The 18,924-nt window shown below is 40.9% G+C and overlaps 1 protein-coding gene across 1 annotated transcript; it reads left to right on the top strand.

The window, feature by feature from the left end:
• Positions 1–12,382: 12,382 nt before the first annotated feature.
• On the top strand, positions 12,383–13,322 carry LOC135711647 (uncharacterized). The gene is made up of 2 exons (XM_065234518.1): positions 12,383–12,797; positions 12,862–13,322. Exons 1-2 carry the CDS (start codon positions 12,383–12,385, stop codon positions 13,320–13,322), a joined length of 876 nt encoding a protein of 291 aa, XP_065090590.1.
• Positions 13,323–18,924: the final 5,602 nt, after the last annotated feature.

The following is an 18,924-nucleotide window of genomic DNA, read 5'->3' on the forward strand; positions in this document are numbered from 1 at the left end:
ACCCGGTGATGACTGAGGTGGGATCCTCCGTAAATCGATTTGAAGCTTTCCGGCGCAACTATCATCGTGTTGACTGGGGTCAGTTCCAACATTGCGTCGACACCGCTGTAGACTACGATGTCCAACCGGAATCGTCCGAAGATGTTGACCGGTGTCTGCGCTCCATCGATCAAGCAATTTCCCGGGCCAGGGAGCTACATGTGCAAGTATCCAGACAGGTGAGTAATACTCTGAACCTTGACAGGCCTACTAAAGACCTCATTAGACTCCGCAACACGATTCGTAGGCAGTACCAGCGTACTGGGCTGCCTAACCTGAAGACCAATTGCAACCGTTTGAACAAAATCATCCAAGCCAGGATGGTGGATCTCAGAAATATCGATTTTGCAAACAAGGTTCGCTCTCTCCCAGATTGTGCTAAGCCATTCTGGAAAATGGCAAAGATTTTGAAAAATAAGCCGAGGCCCATTCCTCCCCTTTCCTCTCCTAACCAAAATTCGGACCCATCTTTACTAATAACCCCATTTGAAAAGGCCAATGCTCTTGGACAACACTTTGAAAATTCACATAACCTTGGCCACGCCATGGTGAGTCCCCACGAGCCTGCAGTATCACAGGCAATGGCTAGTGTCGCTGCCACCCCCGTAGTTGTCCCTGACGAAAGTAGAATATCGGCTGATGAGGTGATAGCAGCGATTAAATCAACAAAGAACATGAAGGCCGCTGGTGTCGATGGAGTGGTCAACCTCGAGCTGAAAAACTTGAGTGTTGACTTCTTCAAGCACCTTGCAGTGGTCTTCAACAAGTGTCTAATGCTTGGCTACTTCCCTGCATGCTGGAAGTTAGCCTAAGTTATTCCAATTCACAAACCTGGCAAAGACCCTACCAGTGCCAAAAGCTATCGCCCCATCAGCCTCTTGTCCTCCATCTAGAAGCTATTCGAAAAATTGATACTCAGCCGTCTGCTAGTGTTTTCAAATGATAATAACATCTTTCTCAAAGAGCAATTCGGGTTTAGGAAAGGCCACTCTACCATCCACCAACTCGCACGGGTTACTAACATCATCAAGCGGAACAAGTCCGTTTCCAATACATCTGCCATGGCATTGTTGGACGTCGAGAAGGCGTTCGACAATTTCTGGCATGATGGTCTAGTGTACAAGCTGCATCGATACAACTTTCCGATCTACCTCGTGAAGATCATCAAAAACTACTTGTCGGGCAGATCATTCCAGGTCTACTTGAACAATGTCTCCTCTGATACGTTCAACGTTGATGCAGGGGTCCCTCAAGGTAGCCTGCTTGGGCCTATCCTATTCAACATTTTCACGTCAGACGTTCCTCCCCAGCCGGGTGGTGGTATCCTGTCAATGTTCACAGATGACACCACCTGGTGAGGAAACTACAATCAGGCCTGGATGTTCTGTCCGACTATTTCAAGAGCTGGACGATCAATGCACAAACCATTCTGTTTCCACACTCGATTTCACCTCGGCTTATTCCACCTGCTAACGTCACGGTCCATCTTGATAGCACTCCCTTTGGATGGTCGAGTGAAGTAGTCTACCTTGGTCTCACCCTTGATAGCAAATTGCTATTCCGATCCCATGTGGACAAGATAGCCACCAAGTGTAACATCTTGATCAGGTCGCTCTACCCTCTGAAAAACAGGAAGTCCACCCTGTCCCTCGAAAATAAGCTTGCTGTCCACAAGCAGATCATTCTGCCGGCTATTAAGTATGGTATGCCAATCTGGGAGAGTTGTGCTAAGTGCCATCACCTAAAGCTCCAGAGGATCCAAAACAAGATCCTCAGAATGATCGTCAACAGTCCACCGCGAACTCGTAATTCTGAGTTTCACCACCTGGCCGGTCTTCAAACACTCGAGGAGCGAAAGACGTCCACGCTGGAAAGGTTCAGAGTCGTCTGACTGCGAGCAAACCACCAGATCATTCGTGATTTGGCAACCTAGTCTAAGTAGTTAGATATTTTCCTGTGCTCAAGTAGGTAGGTTATCAAAAAGGATCGGCGACGTTCGTATAGGAAGGACAACTTTTGACGTAGAACTACGTCTTTGTCGACTATACTGTTGCACCCCAGAATCAAAAAATATGTGTGGTGAAGGAGTGTTAGGTTTTGAACGCTTGAAACTTTGTCATTTATAGATGAAATTAAAATCCAAATACGCCAATCGATAGGATATTACATTACGAACGTTTTGAAATAAATATTTTTCCAAGTTTTCTGTTTAATTTTGAAAATGTCCAAATGATAATTTAATCACTGTTTTCATGAAATAAGTCTTTTTCCCAAACCCAGTCATCATAAACGAATACCACTTGGTTGCATATCATTCTGCTTGAACCTGAAAAGATGCTTTCCTGCCTCTGCTCATTACCGCTTCGGACGGCGTGGCACTAGGTCCTGCAGCAATCATAACCAAGTCAGCGGCTAAAGTTGGATCACGGCGTGTCCACCACAACGAGTAATGATACTTGGAAAATTATGCATGTTCAACCCCCTCTCCCCCCCCCCCCCTACCAACAACTTCTCCAACCCTAACAACAACCCGAAAAATACACGATCACTTATTTCTGGGAAATAAATTTTAAGCAAAACCACAATTATTAGTAAAATAAAAGTTTTTCCGTTAATTTCTTCCCACACCAAAACTTTCAAATTTAAGAAAAAATTACTTGAAAGGCATATTCGATGATTTATGTTGGTGAATTACACACAACTGCAGTTGACGATCATTTCTCATTGCGAGAAGACGCTTTTGTACAATCGCCGCGCTGAAAGTCATATAATTAGCTACCGTTCGTGTGTGTTTCCTTGTCAGCCCTAACCGGCTACCTTTGTAAGGAAAAGGAAAACAAAAAGATGTCCAGTGGAATCGTCAAGAGCACACTGAATTTCCAGTTCCCAGATGGAGCCCCTGGACCCACCGTTGTAGAAATTGGTCGATTTGTCAAAGGGTTTGATGCGAACAAAGCAGACATGGAAACAGGCTACAAACTTTCCGATGAAAGGGTTGTTTGCATCAAATTCAGATCTGAAAGAGCAATGAAGGAGGCTCTCCTGCACAACCCGGAGGTTCATACGTTCCACTACTCCAATGGTCAATCCGTGGAAGTTCGTATGACGGTCGCTGGAGGGTGTATCCGCTACGTGAGGATCTTCGATCTCACCCCGGAGATATCGGATATTGATGTATCGTTGGTACTCGGAAAGTATGGAACCGTGAAACGCATGATCCGCGAGAAGTTCCCGGCGGAATTGGAGCTAGATCTCTTTACCGGTGTCCGTGGGGTGTATATGGACATCAAAAAGGACATCCCATCAACCATCCATTTCCCCAACCGCCGAGGGAGAATCTACTACGAGGGACTGAGACAGAAGTGTTTTTTGTGTAAGCAGGAAGGGCATCTGAAAGTGAAATGTCTACAGAACAACGCACAGCAAGAATCAAGAAAGGATATGGAAGCAAAGCAGGAAGCGGAAAAAATGAAGAAGACGGCAGCTAAAGCGAGCCAAAAGGAAGAGGTGGACGTACCTTGCAATGACACCTATGCTGGAGCCGTTCAGGGAACGGCATCATCGTCTAAAAACAGTAGCAATTTGGAGCTCTCAATGGTCAAGTTAGTTTCGTTGACAAACGGGACCTCAGCCGGGGTGTCCAGCCCGAAGCAGATTCAGGATTCAGAGGTTTCCATCGTTGAGGTGTTGGAGGAACAAGAAGCAAGTGTCGTGGACAAGCCCGCTGAAGCTGAAAAAGTACCGGAACAGGAATCGAGCGATGAGGAGATGACCGACGGACAAGAGCGGTCGAACAAGCGACCCCTTGTTTCAAGTAGCAAATCGGAATCGGAGGAAAACGGCCAGGATTTCATCACGGTTGATAGCAAGAGCAGGAAATCTCGTAAGCAGAAGCGCGGCGGTGGTTTGCCAACGGAGCAGAACCCGCTGGAAGTGATAGCTGCAGGGTCCAGTAGCGAAGCTAGATCTAAAAGTTCCAGATCACTTCGAAGTATGACGAATCGATCACGCTCTCGAAGTGGTGTGAAGGTAAGCAAGGCTGATCTTCGGAAGTGTTAGTGACAATCGAGATCAGCTGACTTTGACATATGACGACATTGGCAAGCAACGTCAAATGGACCTTCTTTATCGATAATACGTTACACCCGTTACTGAATATTCGATACTTTGTAAACAAAGAGATGAATTACGTAAGGAAAATCTGTACTGTGAATATTAATGCTATAGCGATAGACTCTAAAAAACATTTGCTCAAGGAATTCATCATACGCCACGATTTGGATGCTATTTTCCTGCAAGAAGTGTCGTTCAATGATTTTAGCTTTCTGCCTTCACATCACGCAATTGTCAACCGTAGTGAGCAGAACGTTGGTACAGCAATACTTATAAGGAAAACTATTCCTTTCGAGCAGATCATGATGGACCCATCTGGACGCATCATCTCCGTTGTTGTCGACGGAGTGAACTTAGTGAATATTTATGGTCACTCTGGGACGCAATACAATGTCAAAAGGGATGATCTTTTTCAAAATCTGATATCCCCGCACTTAAGCAAAGGAAATTTGATGATCTTGGGAAGGGACTTTAACTGCATCCTGGATACGTTAGACAGCAAAAGTAAAAACAAGAGCTGCTGCAAAGGGCTGCGCACTCTAGTAAACCTGTTTAAGCTAGAGGATTTGGGATCCGCAGGCCACCAATACACCTTCTTGAGGCATAATTCTGGCTCCCGATTAGACAGATTTTACTGTGACAAAGATTTTGTTCATCGAGCTAAAAAGTACGAGACTCTTCCAGTGCCCTTCTCTGATCATCACGCGGTAGTGCTTACGTTTGAAATCAACCCACAGGATGCCACTCCCATCCTTGGAAGGAGCCATTGGAAGATAAACGATTTTCTACTCAAGGATGAAGGCACATCTGAAGGTTTCATTCGAGTCTTGGCAGAGCTAAGGCAACGTCGCAAACACGAGATGAACTTTTCGGAGTGGTGGTCGTACGATTTCAAAAGCAAGGTAAAACATTACTACAAGAACAAGTCTTATGAGTTCAATCAAACTAACGCAAGGAAGAAGGCAAAACACTACAATAAGCTAAACAAATTGATGGAACAGCAAGCAAAAGGTTTAAACGTGCTGGATAGGATGAACGCGGTCAAGTCTGCTATCGTCGATGTCGAAGAGCAACGTCTTTCCAGTTTCCGCGGAAAGGTGCAACCGTCAACAATGCTTGAAAGCGAAAAATTGAGCATATATCAAGTTTCGAAATTAGTAAAACGCGGTCACAACACACCAGTGATGAGTCTGCACTCACCAGATGGTCTAACTACAAAGCAATTAGTACATAATCACTTTGAGGAACAGTTCCGGAAGCCGCAAAACCAGCAAGCAGATTATGCTGCGCTTCAGCACATTCGCAAATCGTTACCTCGAGATCTTGGAATCAACCTTGTGTCACCAATAGAAGAAGAGGAGCTTGGCGTAACTATTCAAAATGCAACAAAAAAGAAATCACCTGGGCCTGACGGTCTAACTTACGAATTTTACGAGAAACACTTTCATTCTCTCAAACAAGATCTGTTGCGTCTCTTCAATGGATTTTTGGATGGCTCCATTCCTATGCAAAAAAACTTTGCGAAGGGAATAATCATTTTAATTCCGAAGTCGAAGGATCGAAATGACTTGCAGAACTATAGACCGATCAGTTTGCTAAATACAGACTACAAGATTCTCACCAAAATTTGTGCAAGCAGACTCAAGGCTTGCATGAATTCACTAGTAGGTGAAGGTCAAACTGCAGGGCTGGAGGGGAAGTCTTGTGTGCAAAACCTGGATAAGATAAGAACGGTCATAGCAAGGACGCAGCAGAGTAAACGGGTAAAGATCGCGCTACTCAGTGTGGATCTTCAGAAAGCTTTCGATTCGGTGGACCATGGTCGGCTTTGGGAAACACTGGAGAAACTCAAAATTCCAACGCAGTTTATAACATTCATCCGGAGACTGTATGCCGATGCGTCATCACAAGTTATGGTGAATGGGTTTCTCACTGCTTCCATAAAAATCGATCGTTCCGTGCGGCAGGGTGTCCCACTCTCGATGCTTTTGTTTTCGCTCTATGTGGAACCTCTCATCCGTCAACTTCATGATAGTACGTTAGGCTTAATGATTGATGGTTAAACTTGATAAAAATAATGGCATACGCAGACGATTTAACGTTGATCGTGAGGAGTGACAAGGAATTTGATCTTGTAATGTCTGTCATAAATGAGTTTGCACTACAGGCTGCTATATGTATTAACTTTGAGAAATCGGGTTGTATTAGATTCAACAACTGCAAGCTGGGCCCCCAAATGATCCAAGAGAAACAACAAATGAAAATATTAGGAATAATAGTTAAAGACAAATGGAAAGATATGATAAAATGCAATTTTGATAAATTATTGAATTCAATTACTTTTGCTTGCCAGATACATAGTGCTAGAAAACTCAATTTATTAGAAAGGAATACAATTCTAAATACGTTTCTATTATCAAAGCTCTGGTATGTTTCTCAGGTCCTGCCACCTAATAATTATCATTTAGCTGAAATAAAGAAAAAATCAGGCTATTTTCTCTGGAATTCCCATTTTTTTTTTAGAGTTAATAGGAATCAGCTATATCTTGATTATAGCAAGGGTGGATTGAAATTGATTGACCCAGAAAGCCAATGTAAGGCGCTATATATCAGGAGTTTGTTGTTTAACTCAGGTAAAAGAATCAATCATTTTCTGTTGGAACAAGCTAATCAAAACATATTATCCTTAAACGTAAAAAATGGATTGAAGAAGCAAAAAAACTTTCAAACAATAATTGTATAGAAAATAATAGGAGTTTATACAACTATTTCATAAGCGAAATGAAAACACAACCAATAATTCAGGAAAAGTATCCACATTTGTGGTGGGACTGCATATGGGAAAATATTAATTAAAGTTTCCTCAGTTCAAATGCTAGATCAATTCTTTATCTTGTTTTCAATGATGTTATTCCAAACAAAGTTAAATTGTATAACTATACTGACAAAGTTAATAATAATCTCTGCCGAATTTGCAAAAAGCCTGATACAAACATTCATCGAATAAAAGAATGCAACCATTCCGGGTTAGTCTGGAAATGGATACAAAATGTCATAGCAAAAAATTAAAAAATCAACCTGCAATCACCAGAAGAAATTTTGTATTACGGTATATCGAAGAAGGGAGTTTGGGACGATGGCTATATTCGATCATCCCTAAGGTGTCGAAGAGTTCTTGGTTCAAGGGGTTGGATGTGGGTCGAGACTTCATTCGTATGATGTCTCGCCTCATGTCCAATCACTATTCGTTAAACGCTCACTTGTTCCGTGTTGGGCTGAAGGACAGCAATCTCTGTGAATGTGGACAAGGTTACCAGGACGCAGATCACATTATTTGGTCTTGTGCTGAGCATCGCGGAGTCAGATCTGAACTGTACGATTCCCTTCGGGCTCGAGGTAGAAACCTAATGTTCCAGTTCGGGATATTTTGGCTAGACGCGATCTGGAGTTTATGAAACTCATATATGTTTACTTTAAGAATATTAACATTAGATTGTAAGTTTTATTAACCTTGTGTTTAGTTTGTATTTTGTACGTGTGGGTTTTTTTTATGTTTGTTTTCAAGATGAATAGAAATTAGTTCATGTTTTAGGATTAATTAAATATTTGTATCGTAAACCACATTTCAAACCTCCCTCTCCCTTTTCCCATCCAAAAAAATTTGTAAATCCCCACTAACATCGAGACAACCGCGAGTATCCGGTCCAGCTCTTTTAACTTTAAATATAAGAAATCAATAATGTATAACAAAAATGATAACTCGGCTCTGTAAAGTTTATTCGATTGAGCCTGTACAAATAAAGTAATTAATAAAAAAAAATATCGAAATAAAGCCATAAAAAGAAAGCAGTATTATTTATAGTAATTGAGGCAATGGCGTATAACGTTATACATTACAAAAATCCAAGTTTATATTCTTTTCAAAAAATAATAAGGGATTATAGATGGAATAACAGAAAAGCATTCAATATAAACTTTAAAACATATCTTAACATCTGTTAACTAAATAACCAATGTTAAGATTTTCAGTCATAATTATTACTATTTGTGTATATAGATGCTACATGAAACAGTTGTAATTTTTATATTTTTATAATACTCAGATAATAAAGACAATTTGTTAAAAATAAAAAAAATAAAATAAAAAAACTGACTGTAAAACATATCTGGTACCTCTATGTATGCAATAAGATTAACATCCAAAGTCCATATTTTTTAAATATTCTGCACAAAAGATACGTTCTGCCCCGCCCCATTCATAATAATAAGTTTAATAGACAAAAATGCATGCCAAACATCAATTTTGCGCGGTTCTACGTCATACTGCGGTCGTGTCAAGGACACAACCCTTTATTTTTTCTACCTTCTACGGCACGACCGAGTACTGCAGTTTGAAAGTGTTGGCAGGCAACTGCTACTCCGACCTGGAACTGGAAATGTGGGCTCTCGGTGTGACACAGTACGTGCTGATGTTCTTTGAGACCCCCATCGTGGACTATGAGGAAATCCTGCAATCGTGAAGAATTTTTTTCGAAGGATTGGAGTACTTGTTGCTTTCGCTGTTAGATAAGAATCCCAAAACTCAGATGGAATGGATGACGCAAGAAATAAATTGTTCACAGTTCAATTTTGCCAAAATCGTCCCCTGCAAACCCGTACGAAATTAATCCGTAGAAGTGCTACGTAGATGCGAATATCTGATCCAGCCTGACGGGACTGTCCACGTCGCCATCGAAAGATGGTGGATGATGTCGATGGTGAAGATAACGATGAGCATGTCCACAGGGACGATTCGTTCATGGATCCCGACCAGATGCTGGACGATGAAATTTTTCCTCTCTCGCACCATTGGTCCAGATGACGATATTTCCTCAGAGAGATGAATATTCTTTCCATGGGCCTCACCAGTTTGTATCTAAGAAAACCGGACGTGCATCAGTATGTCCGATGGTGATCGGATTGGTCAACAATCAACAACAGGAGCTGTATTACTACTAGAAGACAATTGTGATACAGAAGATAGAGCGATACTGTTGGTGGTGTTGGATGATGATGGTGACGATAAGCATGAGGATGGCGGTGGTGACAGATAAAATCAAAACAAAACACTTCGCGAGAGTGCTTCCAGTTGTCATGTTTGTTTTTTTTTTTTGAAGACAAGCCAAGATAATTGTTCCACAGTATTCTTCTTCTAAGAGTAGTAAAATTAATTAATTTTGAAACATTTTTTCGCAAATTAATTGAAAAAAATTCCTCATGTCTTGTTGGGTGGTTTTGTTCCTCCGTTTTTGACAACATTAGAAGGGGAAAAGGAGACAAACTCGTCAAAAGTAGGTAAAAGTGAACTGGCCGTTGGGTACTTTTTTCTTACCGTGTAGACTTCACTCCACCGTGGTACCAACGAGTCACCGTCTCTTCATGCAAAGATTAACAGGATCTTATGAGATTTTTTACTGGAGTGAAAGGGTAAGGTAATGTCTAACATGTTTCTCGCACAGAGTGACGTTTGCTTATGGGATTTTACCATAGGAGTAAAGAGTTACAGAGTGACCGAAAAGACTAACTGTCAAGGTAATGCGGCCATTCTTTTTAGACTAGCTCTAGGTCACAGGGGGCTTATCAGAGGATTTATTAACGCGTGTTTTCAAGTCGGTCAGAAGTCAATCAAGCGCATTGTTAACCAGTCATACCGTAGATAACCAGTCAGTAGATCTTTGTGTTGGGATTTGAGCAGAAACATTTCCGCTATTGAGAAACATCGAGAGGGTTGAAACCTTGGGTATTACATGCAAGGTGAGCTCATTTGCATTTTTTTTTTTCCCCAAAATATCAAGAGATTTATGACTGTTTTACGAATTAATTCTTAGAAGAAGAAGTTCCACTACAGCTAATAAATGAACAAGGCTTCAAAGAATCGCCAGCAAATATACTTCAATTTCTCAATGCACACTATGTTTTTTTTTTGTATTCAGCTCTTTTTTATACTGGCGGTAGAACTTTGACAGCTTCTTAAGATTGCAATACTTATATTAGGACACTTGTTACAAAATGTTTCTGCTTTAAACTGTATGCAGATTTGCGCGGTCGTATTTTTCCTCCTACGTTATGAAATGAAATCAAAGTTTGATGCAATTGGTCCCATCATAAAATTTTAAAGGAAAACAAATGTTCATACATTTGTTATCTAAAGAGAAAGAAAATGAAAAAAAAAATTACTCACGCAAATTTAAAAAAATAAACAAGTATTCGCTTGGAGTTTCTCCAATTTTTGGTCATAATTACAGAAAAGCAATATGTATCGCTTTCAAAATTGACACATGGCATGGCACCTTAAAATTACGTTTTTTAGGTGGAAGGTCATCGTTTAAAATATTTTATACCATATATTTTCGGTCGATAAATGACACTATTGGTCACCTTTTTATTGTCTTAAAGTCACTATTTGGTCACTACTTTCGTTATTTTATGCACTAAAGTCACTACTATTATATCACATACCCACTACCAGTCCTGGATACACGGAGCTGCGGTTCAATGCGAGAATGAATGGAAACCGAAAAATGTGAAGTGTATAGTGCGAGAAATTAATTGTAACGAAAAAAAAAGTGTCGACTGGACTCGAACCATGAACGTTGCGATTATCAGACCTGTGCTTTCTCCACTGCTGAATAAGTAGCGTTCATAGTACGATAAGTTGATTTCGCATGCTTTTTTAATCTTTTTCTTTATGCATAGATTGTTTGTCCTTCCCGTGTTTTTTTTTTAGTTAGATTAGTGGAGCGATAGACAAGCAACCAAAACAATTAATTTAAAAAATAACGAGCCATTGAAAAAACATTAAAATATGCCAATAAAAATATGAAATGTTCCCTAAAAACTATGAAATGAGCCAATACCTAAATCATGAGTCGGGATCTCAGATGTAAGGGTTTTTTTTTAACTAGTTCGTTTATTTGTAAGGCTCAATCGCTTTAGCTTTGCGGAGCGGATAATTCATTATTCTTTGTTTGTAACAAAATTCACTTAATTCTATGTCTAGTAGGAGCTGGGCTGAATACTCGCGCCGTATCCGAGGTTAGAGGGGTACATTGTCGAAGGATAGGAAAAGGGGAGGAGCTTTCGTTGTCTCATCAGAGCGATGTCATCAGTATGAACGGTAGTGTGGTTCTAGATTCGTCTGGAGTTCGACCGGCTATGGTGACCAGTGGGCGACGATGAGACTCATCGAGACGGGGACAAGACAAACAAAAACTAATAAATAGGTACAAAAGACAAACGAATTAAATTCTTATACTAGACATTTGCAGAAACACATAAATAGACTGCATAAAGCAGATATCGCGGGTACCCTTGGGACTCGAAGGTATTCAAATTTGCCCTCTGGCGGCATCACTATCCGTACGTTGCAAAACTGTGTAATCGATGTCATCGTAACCGTTTCCACTCCGACAGATGTTGCTGTCCACGAGGTTTATTCTATTGAGATGAGCATCTAGCGAGTAAAGGTTGGACATAAGTCTACTCATCACCAGAGATGCCAGATTTTTTTTTCAGAAGTCTGCGAAAAATGTCTGTGAATTTCACAGTAACCCATTTTTGAGTGACCCTTCTTCATGAGATGCGAAGGTCCCAAGCAACGACGTCTGTCAATCTAAAAATACTTCTTTTACCCGATGACCTAAGCCCCGTTCATTTGGTTCTTTGTAAAAATTTCGCTGGATTTGGTCGATCGCGGATGTCCATTCAATACCTGTAAATGAATCCGTTATTAAAAACAGTTATCAGCGTTTGTCAGCCAACCAATTTACACTGTTGATTGCTAGTAGAATCTCATGTTGGAACAAAATATGATATCTCGTGGTATCATCATATCTCCATCAACCGACTGCCTCTTAAAAAAAACATTAGTACTTTTGTTATGGAGTAAATTTTCATAAAAAAATCACCAAACCCATATCTTTTGCAATTCAACGACCCAAAAGTGCACCACCTGACAGGGTCGTATTCAAATTTAAACCAACAAAATACTCACTTTCTTGCAAGCTGTCATAAATCGTAGAATTGTTCAATCGATAAACTCCTTCGGTATCACCACTCTCAGTCAATTGCGATACACCCCTGGTTCTTATCGAAATGACGCTGCACTGATCTCGAACCCTCAAAGTATAAATATTCGCTCCCAATCGTTTCCCATTCAATAGTCCTCTCAGCGGACAAGTTACCAGTAACGATGAAGTTCCCAGAAACATCGCTTGTTCTAGTCGTGCTGTTGGCGCTATCTGCAGGTGTATCCTGTCTTAGGTCTTCGTCGTCGTTTTCGGGGATTGCCAAACAGGTACTCGATCAAGAAGAGTTGCCCATTGAGGACGATAATGGCGCGCAGGAATATCTGTCACAGTCAGGAAATGAAAGCAATGTAGAATGGGATCCAATTTGTCCCCTGGAAGGAAGCGGGGCTGTTTGCTTGGATTGTAGTCAGATTTCGGTTTGCTTGAGAGGAAAAGTGCTTCCGGCACGGGATTGTCCGAAGGATGTTCCTTACTGTGTGAATTCAGCGTTGGGAGGTTATTGCTCGGCGAAGCCGGACGAGGAACGGGAAGGCTGCCGAACTAATTTCCAGTGTTCGTCGGAGGGATACTTCCCAGGTAAGTCAAGGCTCTAAGCTATGGCGATGATTTCGGTTGATTTAACTGATTTGTACGTGAACAGATCCACACAACTGCAACTTCTTCTACCTGTGCGATTCGGATTTCAAGGCCACCAAGTACGACTGCATGCCTGGCTACATGTACGATATGGTGCAGAGGAATTGCCGTAGACAGACCCATGCGCAGGAATGCAAGAAACTGGACTGCGGGAAGTCCAACGGAGTATGGGTATATTACGAAAGCAACAAGCAGTACTACGGCTACTGCTACCAGACGGAGACCGCATCGGAAGAAGTAGTACTGTTCAAATGCAGTGACGGGTCCGAGTTTGACGGGCAACAGTGCCAGTTCAAGTGCAGAGCGGAGGGGAAGTTTGCCGATACGCAGGATTACACGAGATACTTCGAGTGCTACTACGTTGGATTTACACTGTACTCGCGAGTGAAGGCTTGTCCCAAGGGAATGGTTTTCGATACCAAGGCCAAATTCTGTTTACCTTCTCGAGGAATGTTGTATCATTAACCCTTGTTCCCTAATTTAAATTGCAACATCCTTTTCCTTTTCCGATTTCTAAAGTTTCAAATAATATTTAAAATAAATTGAGTGGACTTTCAGTTTACATAATCAGCCTTTTTTTTGGAAGGGAGTATCTCTCGGGGGGAAGGGGTTTATTGTAAAAATATACCGATGAAGTGACATATTTTGGTGTTAGAGATCTTAATATCACGAGATCTTAACCATAAAGGGTTTTGCTTCCTTCTGCAAAGATATTAAAAAATGATCAAGTTGCACCATGTTAAATACATATTGCCGTTGACCCCTGCACGCCGTGCAAACTAACAATGGGTCAAACGTCATTCAAGTTATGGAATGCAATAAACCGAAATGGAACATTATGAAACGGAGCGCATAATCAAAACAAAACAGGTAATAATGCTACCACAGAATATCACAGAATAAGAAGAAGAAGAAGAAGAATAAGAAGAAGAAGGTGCACACCTGAACACATTGATGAAGTCTGCAAGTAGTAGACGAAATACGCGTATCTGTCAAAAGATAAGCAATTATAACGGAATTAAAAGGACACAAACCAACACACTCAAAGCTCTTCATAAAGGGATTCCGTTAAGAGGTTCGACCAATTTAAAAGATTAATTATATGGTAATCATGGGTAGTTAAGAATTCACTACCCAGATATCGCTAGAGCTTAATGGTGTTTATATTTTTGCAACATTTTAACTAATTGTAATATAGCTCTTTTCAGCAATCCTGGTCAGCAAAAAATAATCCATTAGTTGCCAACTATGTTCAGAACATTCCTGTCATCTACATTTGGAAAGAAATACGCAATTCAATTTAACCTCTTGCGACTATGGCATGACCAAACACTCCCGGGTAACTAACTAGCTCAGTAGCATGAGACCCCTGAACTCTATCGCAGGGCCGGCATGTTACTGGGTATTCGGAGGGGCTACGCGCGCAAAGTATGAAAACAGGAATATTCATATTTTTTATAACATTTATTGCCCTATTCTGTGGCGCGTGGGTGAGAGTTTTCATAAATTTGTGGCGTCTATGCGAGGGCTTAGAAAATTTAGTACTGTACACACTGCTGCAGTGCACACTGGGCCAGGAACCGAAATTAGCAAGACAAAACCTCTAGCGCATTGGGTTTGCATTATATTGAAATGGTGTCTTTGGCAAAGTTTCTTGGTTTAACATGCGCCTTCATCTTGCAGTGGAAATTAGTTCAAATTTTCTCCGCATAGATGATGCTGCGACACTAACTTTCTTATTTCACATGCTAGTGCATACATAAGTACAGTGTTCGCCAACGTGCAGCTAGCGAAGCATAAGAGACATATTCCATCGTTTCGATCGCATGCAGCTAGAAAGCCGTGCGTTGGCGAACGCTGCTTGAATAAACATTGTAATCTATGAATTCAGATATCTCAAATATATAAAGTTATATGTCCGACAAACTTTCACCTTTGATTGACGATAAATGCTACATTTCAGAAAGTAAATGACTTTTTGCTAAAACTTGCTACTTTTCGAGAAACCAGATTATGAAAATCATGGTAATTTTCACTATTTTGGCTAATATTTCGCTTGTATCGAGCCAAAACATTGGAAACTCTTCCTTAAATCTTGCAAATTATCCGACTTAAAGGATACACGGCGTTAAAAATGAAGAACTTGTCGTTTGTATGGAAAATAGTATAAAAAACGTAAATTTCAGTTAAATTTTACAATATTCACTATATCTTTGTTATTTGAAGACCTAGAACTTTGAGCCCTTGAGCATTTTTTTATATTTTTTAATGTTCTACAACATTACATAATCTGTATTGACAATTCAAACCACATGACGTGAGGATTCATGATATAAAAGTTGAATTTGCTGATTTTGTGTTGAGTTCGTACGAAGTTTGTAAAAGTTTGTGGAAATTTGATTAATATTCACTACTAAACTGAAATATAGAATCCTACTGTCTATTGAAGGCCTAAATAAATGAATGAATTGATTACTCGAGAACTGATCAATTGTGTTTTATTGTAGGTAGAAATATCGCAGAGGTCCCGTGAGATCACGACATTCATCGGCATCGGTTACGGTTTGTTTCGTTATACCCGACTGATGTTTGGTATAAACTGCGCACCTGAACTGTTCCAAAAAACGATGGAACAAGTTCTGAGCGGATGTGACGGATGTTTGATTTTCATTGATGATGTCATGGTTTTCAGAGCTGATCATAAGGAACATGATTTGCAATTGGAAAAGGTTTGTCAAAGGTTGTTGGAAAGGAATGTTGCCCTGAATGAATGCGTTTATGGAGTGACTGAAATGAAGTTTTTGGGCCATGTTTTGTCAGCGGATGGTATCAAGCCAGATACAGACAAGCTAGAATCCATCCGTAGTTTTCGGGAGCCAAAATCCGGAGAAGGGGTTCGGAGTTTCCTGGGTCTAGTGAATTACGTGGGAAAAGTTATTCCCGATTTGGCGACATTGACTTACCCACTCCGGCAACTAACGAAACAGGGACATTATTTTGTTTGGGGATGTGCACAGCAGGCATCGTTCGCAAGATTGAAGAACCATATGATTTGTCCAACAACGTTAGGGTATTACGATGTTGATGATCGAACTCAACTGGTGGCGGACGCTAGCCCGGTTGGTTTGGGGGCAGTTCTTATGCAGATAAATGGACAAGGTCCCAGGATCATTGCTTACGCTAGTAAGAGCTTGTCGGATTTATTTGTATGGCCGGTCATTTGAACTAATTATGGATCATAAGCATTTAGAAGCAATTTTTCGTCCAAAGTCCAAACCGTGCGCAAGAATCGAAAGATGGGTGGTTCGGTTACAGGCGTACAAAGCGAAAGTGATCTATAGACCCGGTAAAACAAATATTGCTGATCCGCTATCACGATTGGCAATCAAGGATAGCATCTCTGGCAAGACGTTCGACGAATACGCAGAATATTACGTACATTAGGTAGCCTCTAATGCATTGCCAGTAGCTCTGAAGATCACGGAAATCGAGCAAGCATCGAAGGTCGACAAGTCGATCCAATCCGTAAGGGATGGGTTGCATGAAAATGTATGGTCAGAAGATGCCACACCATTCAAACTGTTCGCTACAGAATTGTGTTTTGCTGGTATGATCTTGCTGCGGGGAAGCCGAATAGTTATACCAGAAGCTTTGAGAATGCAAGTTTTAGACTTAGCCCATGAGGGTCACCCTGGTATAACAATAATGAAACAGAGATTGCGAGCAAAGGTGTGGTGGCCGAAACTTGATACACAAGTCGAGCGATATGTCAAAAATTGCCGGGGATGTATGCTGGTAGCAGCACCATCTGCACCAAAACCGATGAAACGCAGAGTATTACTGTCGGGACCGTGGCAACATGTATATCGACTTCCTTGGTCCGCTTCCGACGGGTCATTATCTATTCGTTGTGGTTGATTACTTCAGCCGGTACATAGAAGTAGAAATAATGACTAAGACGGATTCTAGTGAGACTATCAAGCGACTAGATTCAATTTTTGCGCGGTTCGGTTTGCCGTTGTCGATCACTGCGGATAACGGTCCTCAATTTTCTAGTGAAGAGTTCCGACGATTTTGTGACACAAACAACATCCAGCTAATCAACACAACACCATACTGGCCGCAGCAGAGCGGTGAAGTTGAGCGGCAAAATCGATTTATTTTGAAGAGGTTGGCCATCAGTCAAGCAACAAATGCTGATTGGATCGATGAACTAAACAAATATTTATTAATGTATCGTTCATCTCCGCACTCGACTACGAAAAAAACTCCTTCGGAGATGCTTATGGGCTACAACATTCGTGATCGGCTTCCAACCATTTATCAACCGAAAGACGTTGATGAAGAAACGATTGATCGAGACAAGGACATGAAGGAGAAAGGCACATTATATGCCGACGAGCGAAGAAACGCTAAGCCGAACCTTATTTCTGAAGGAGATGATGTGCTGGTGAAGAAAATGGCAAAAACGAACAAGTTAACACCCAATTTTGACCCTAAAATATTTAAAGTCATTAAAAGGAAAGGTGGAGACGTCATAGTAGCTTCGGAAGAAACTGGTGTAAAATATCGTAGGCAGCGAATTCCAGAAAATTTCGAAACTGATTCCGCCTTGAGCTCCAATGAAGGGGACGGGCCACCAACATCTGGTACATTCAACGGTGCAACATGTGAAAACGATAGGCGATCAGTAAACTCGGCCAAGAGATTCGCGCCTGGCGGGTCAGGGACTAGAAGAACCATCCGACAGCCTGTCTACATGCGAGATTACGTACAAACGGTTCAAGTTAGCTCAAGTTGCAAAAAGTAATAAAAAAAGGAAGTGAATGTAGTATCTATCCCAACCACATTAACTACCTCTCAATATATTCACCTTGATCTTAATTTACCTTACCTACTAGCTTGTGGATACATCTTTGTACACGACACACACACTAACGCAGAGCAACAATAAACGACATTCATATCCTGACTATCAACCAGGCTTAACGTTTTTATTTAACTCTCCCCGGATCAACCTCCTCGATACTACAACGAGGACATTGTTTTTCTCCGTAAAATAAATCCCTGAGTCAGAAATCGTCCTTGTGGGTACTCCATTGGAGGCCACGGCAGATGAGGGATTTTCTTGGACGGTAAGATTCGCTACATGTCTCCCAGTATGCCATTTTAGTGGCAGAACGAAGATCAGGACCAACCATTGTTCGTCCACTCTGGGAGATGCACATTAGACTGATGCAAAATTTGAAATTTTCGCTCCACAGTGTTCAAACGGTTTCAAATCGGGCCCTGATTAGCCTCCGAAAGTTTAAACTTATTTGATTAGAAACTGATTTGGTACAAACCATTTTAAGTTTATATGGAAATTACTATGGGAAAACAAAACTTTTTGTTCATTGTCTTCTAGCCTTTTTACATATTGTACTGTTAACAAATTCTATTGCTATTCTTATGGGAATTTTGATCAGCTACAACTTTGCAGAAAATCGATTTTCAGCCAAACGTCAAATTAAATAGTTATTAATTGTTTAAGAGATTGATAATCTTATGGCAAGATTCAGCAACTGTATTGTGGGCAACACTGTATTCTGCAAAGTGACATAGTAGCCATGATTTTTGTCCTCTATTCTACGCGCCATAAACACCAATTTTGCCTGCTGAACAGTTGATTGAGCATAATTATAAGACATCAGTGATTTGAATCATTAATAACTTTTGTTCCTTACATTTGATCGAAAAATGGTCTTTAACAAAGTTGTAGCTGAGAACAACAAGCTCAGTTATCATTTTCTAAAGTAGAGTGAACTGGTGAATTTTGAGATATATATGAACCGAAATTATGGTTTCTCCATAATCAGCCTAATCAGGGCCCAATTTGGAACCGTTTGAGCACTGTGGAGCAAATATTTCAAATTTTGCATCAGTCTAATACACATCGCCTGAACAAAGGCTGGGACCATGCCTTGTGTGAGCCATTTTGGGAGCATCGCGTCCCCTGGATAAGGTCATTGTTTCGGCCATTGTGACTGGAAGTTACCACGGGAAGCGGCCATTGAAATAGGCCATC

The sequence above is a fragment of the Ochlerotatus camptorhynchus genome, unplaced genomic scaffold (genome assembly GCF_037179485.1).
Source record: "Ochlerotatus camptorhynchus isolate MF236.1 unplaced genomic scaffold, CSIRO-AGI_Acam_v1.1 ptg000434l, whole genome shotgun sequence".
Classification (NCBI taxonomy): Eukaryota; Metazoa; Arthropoda; class Insecta; order Diptera; family Culicidae; genus Ochlerotatus; species Ochlerotatus camptorhynchus.

Coding starts and splice junctions, on each gene's coding strand:
- LOC135711647 (XM_065234518.1), top strand. CDS start 12,383: ATGAAGTTCCCAGAAACATCGCTTGTTCTAGTCGTGCTGTTGGCGCTA. Junction 12,798..12,861: donor GTCGGAGGGATACTTCCCAG/GTAAGTCAAGGC, acceptor GTACGTGAACAG/ATCCACACAACTGCAACTTC.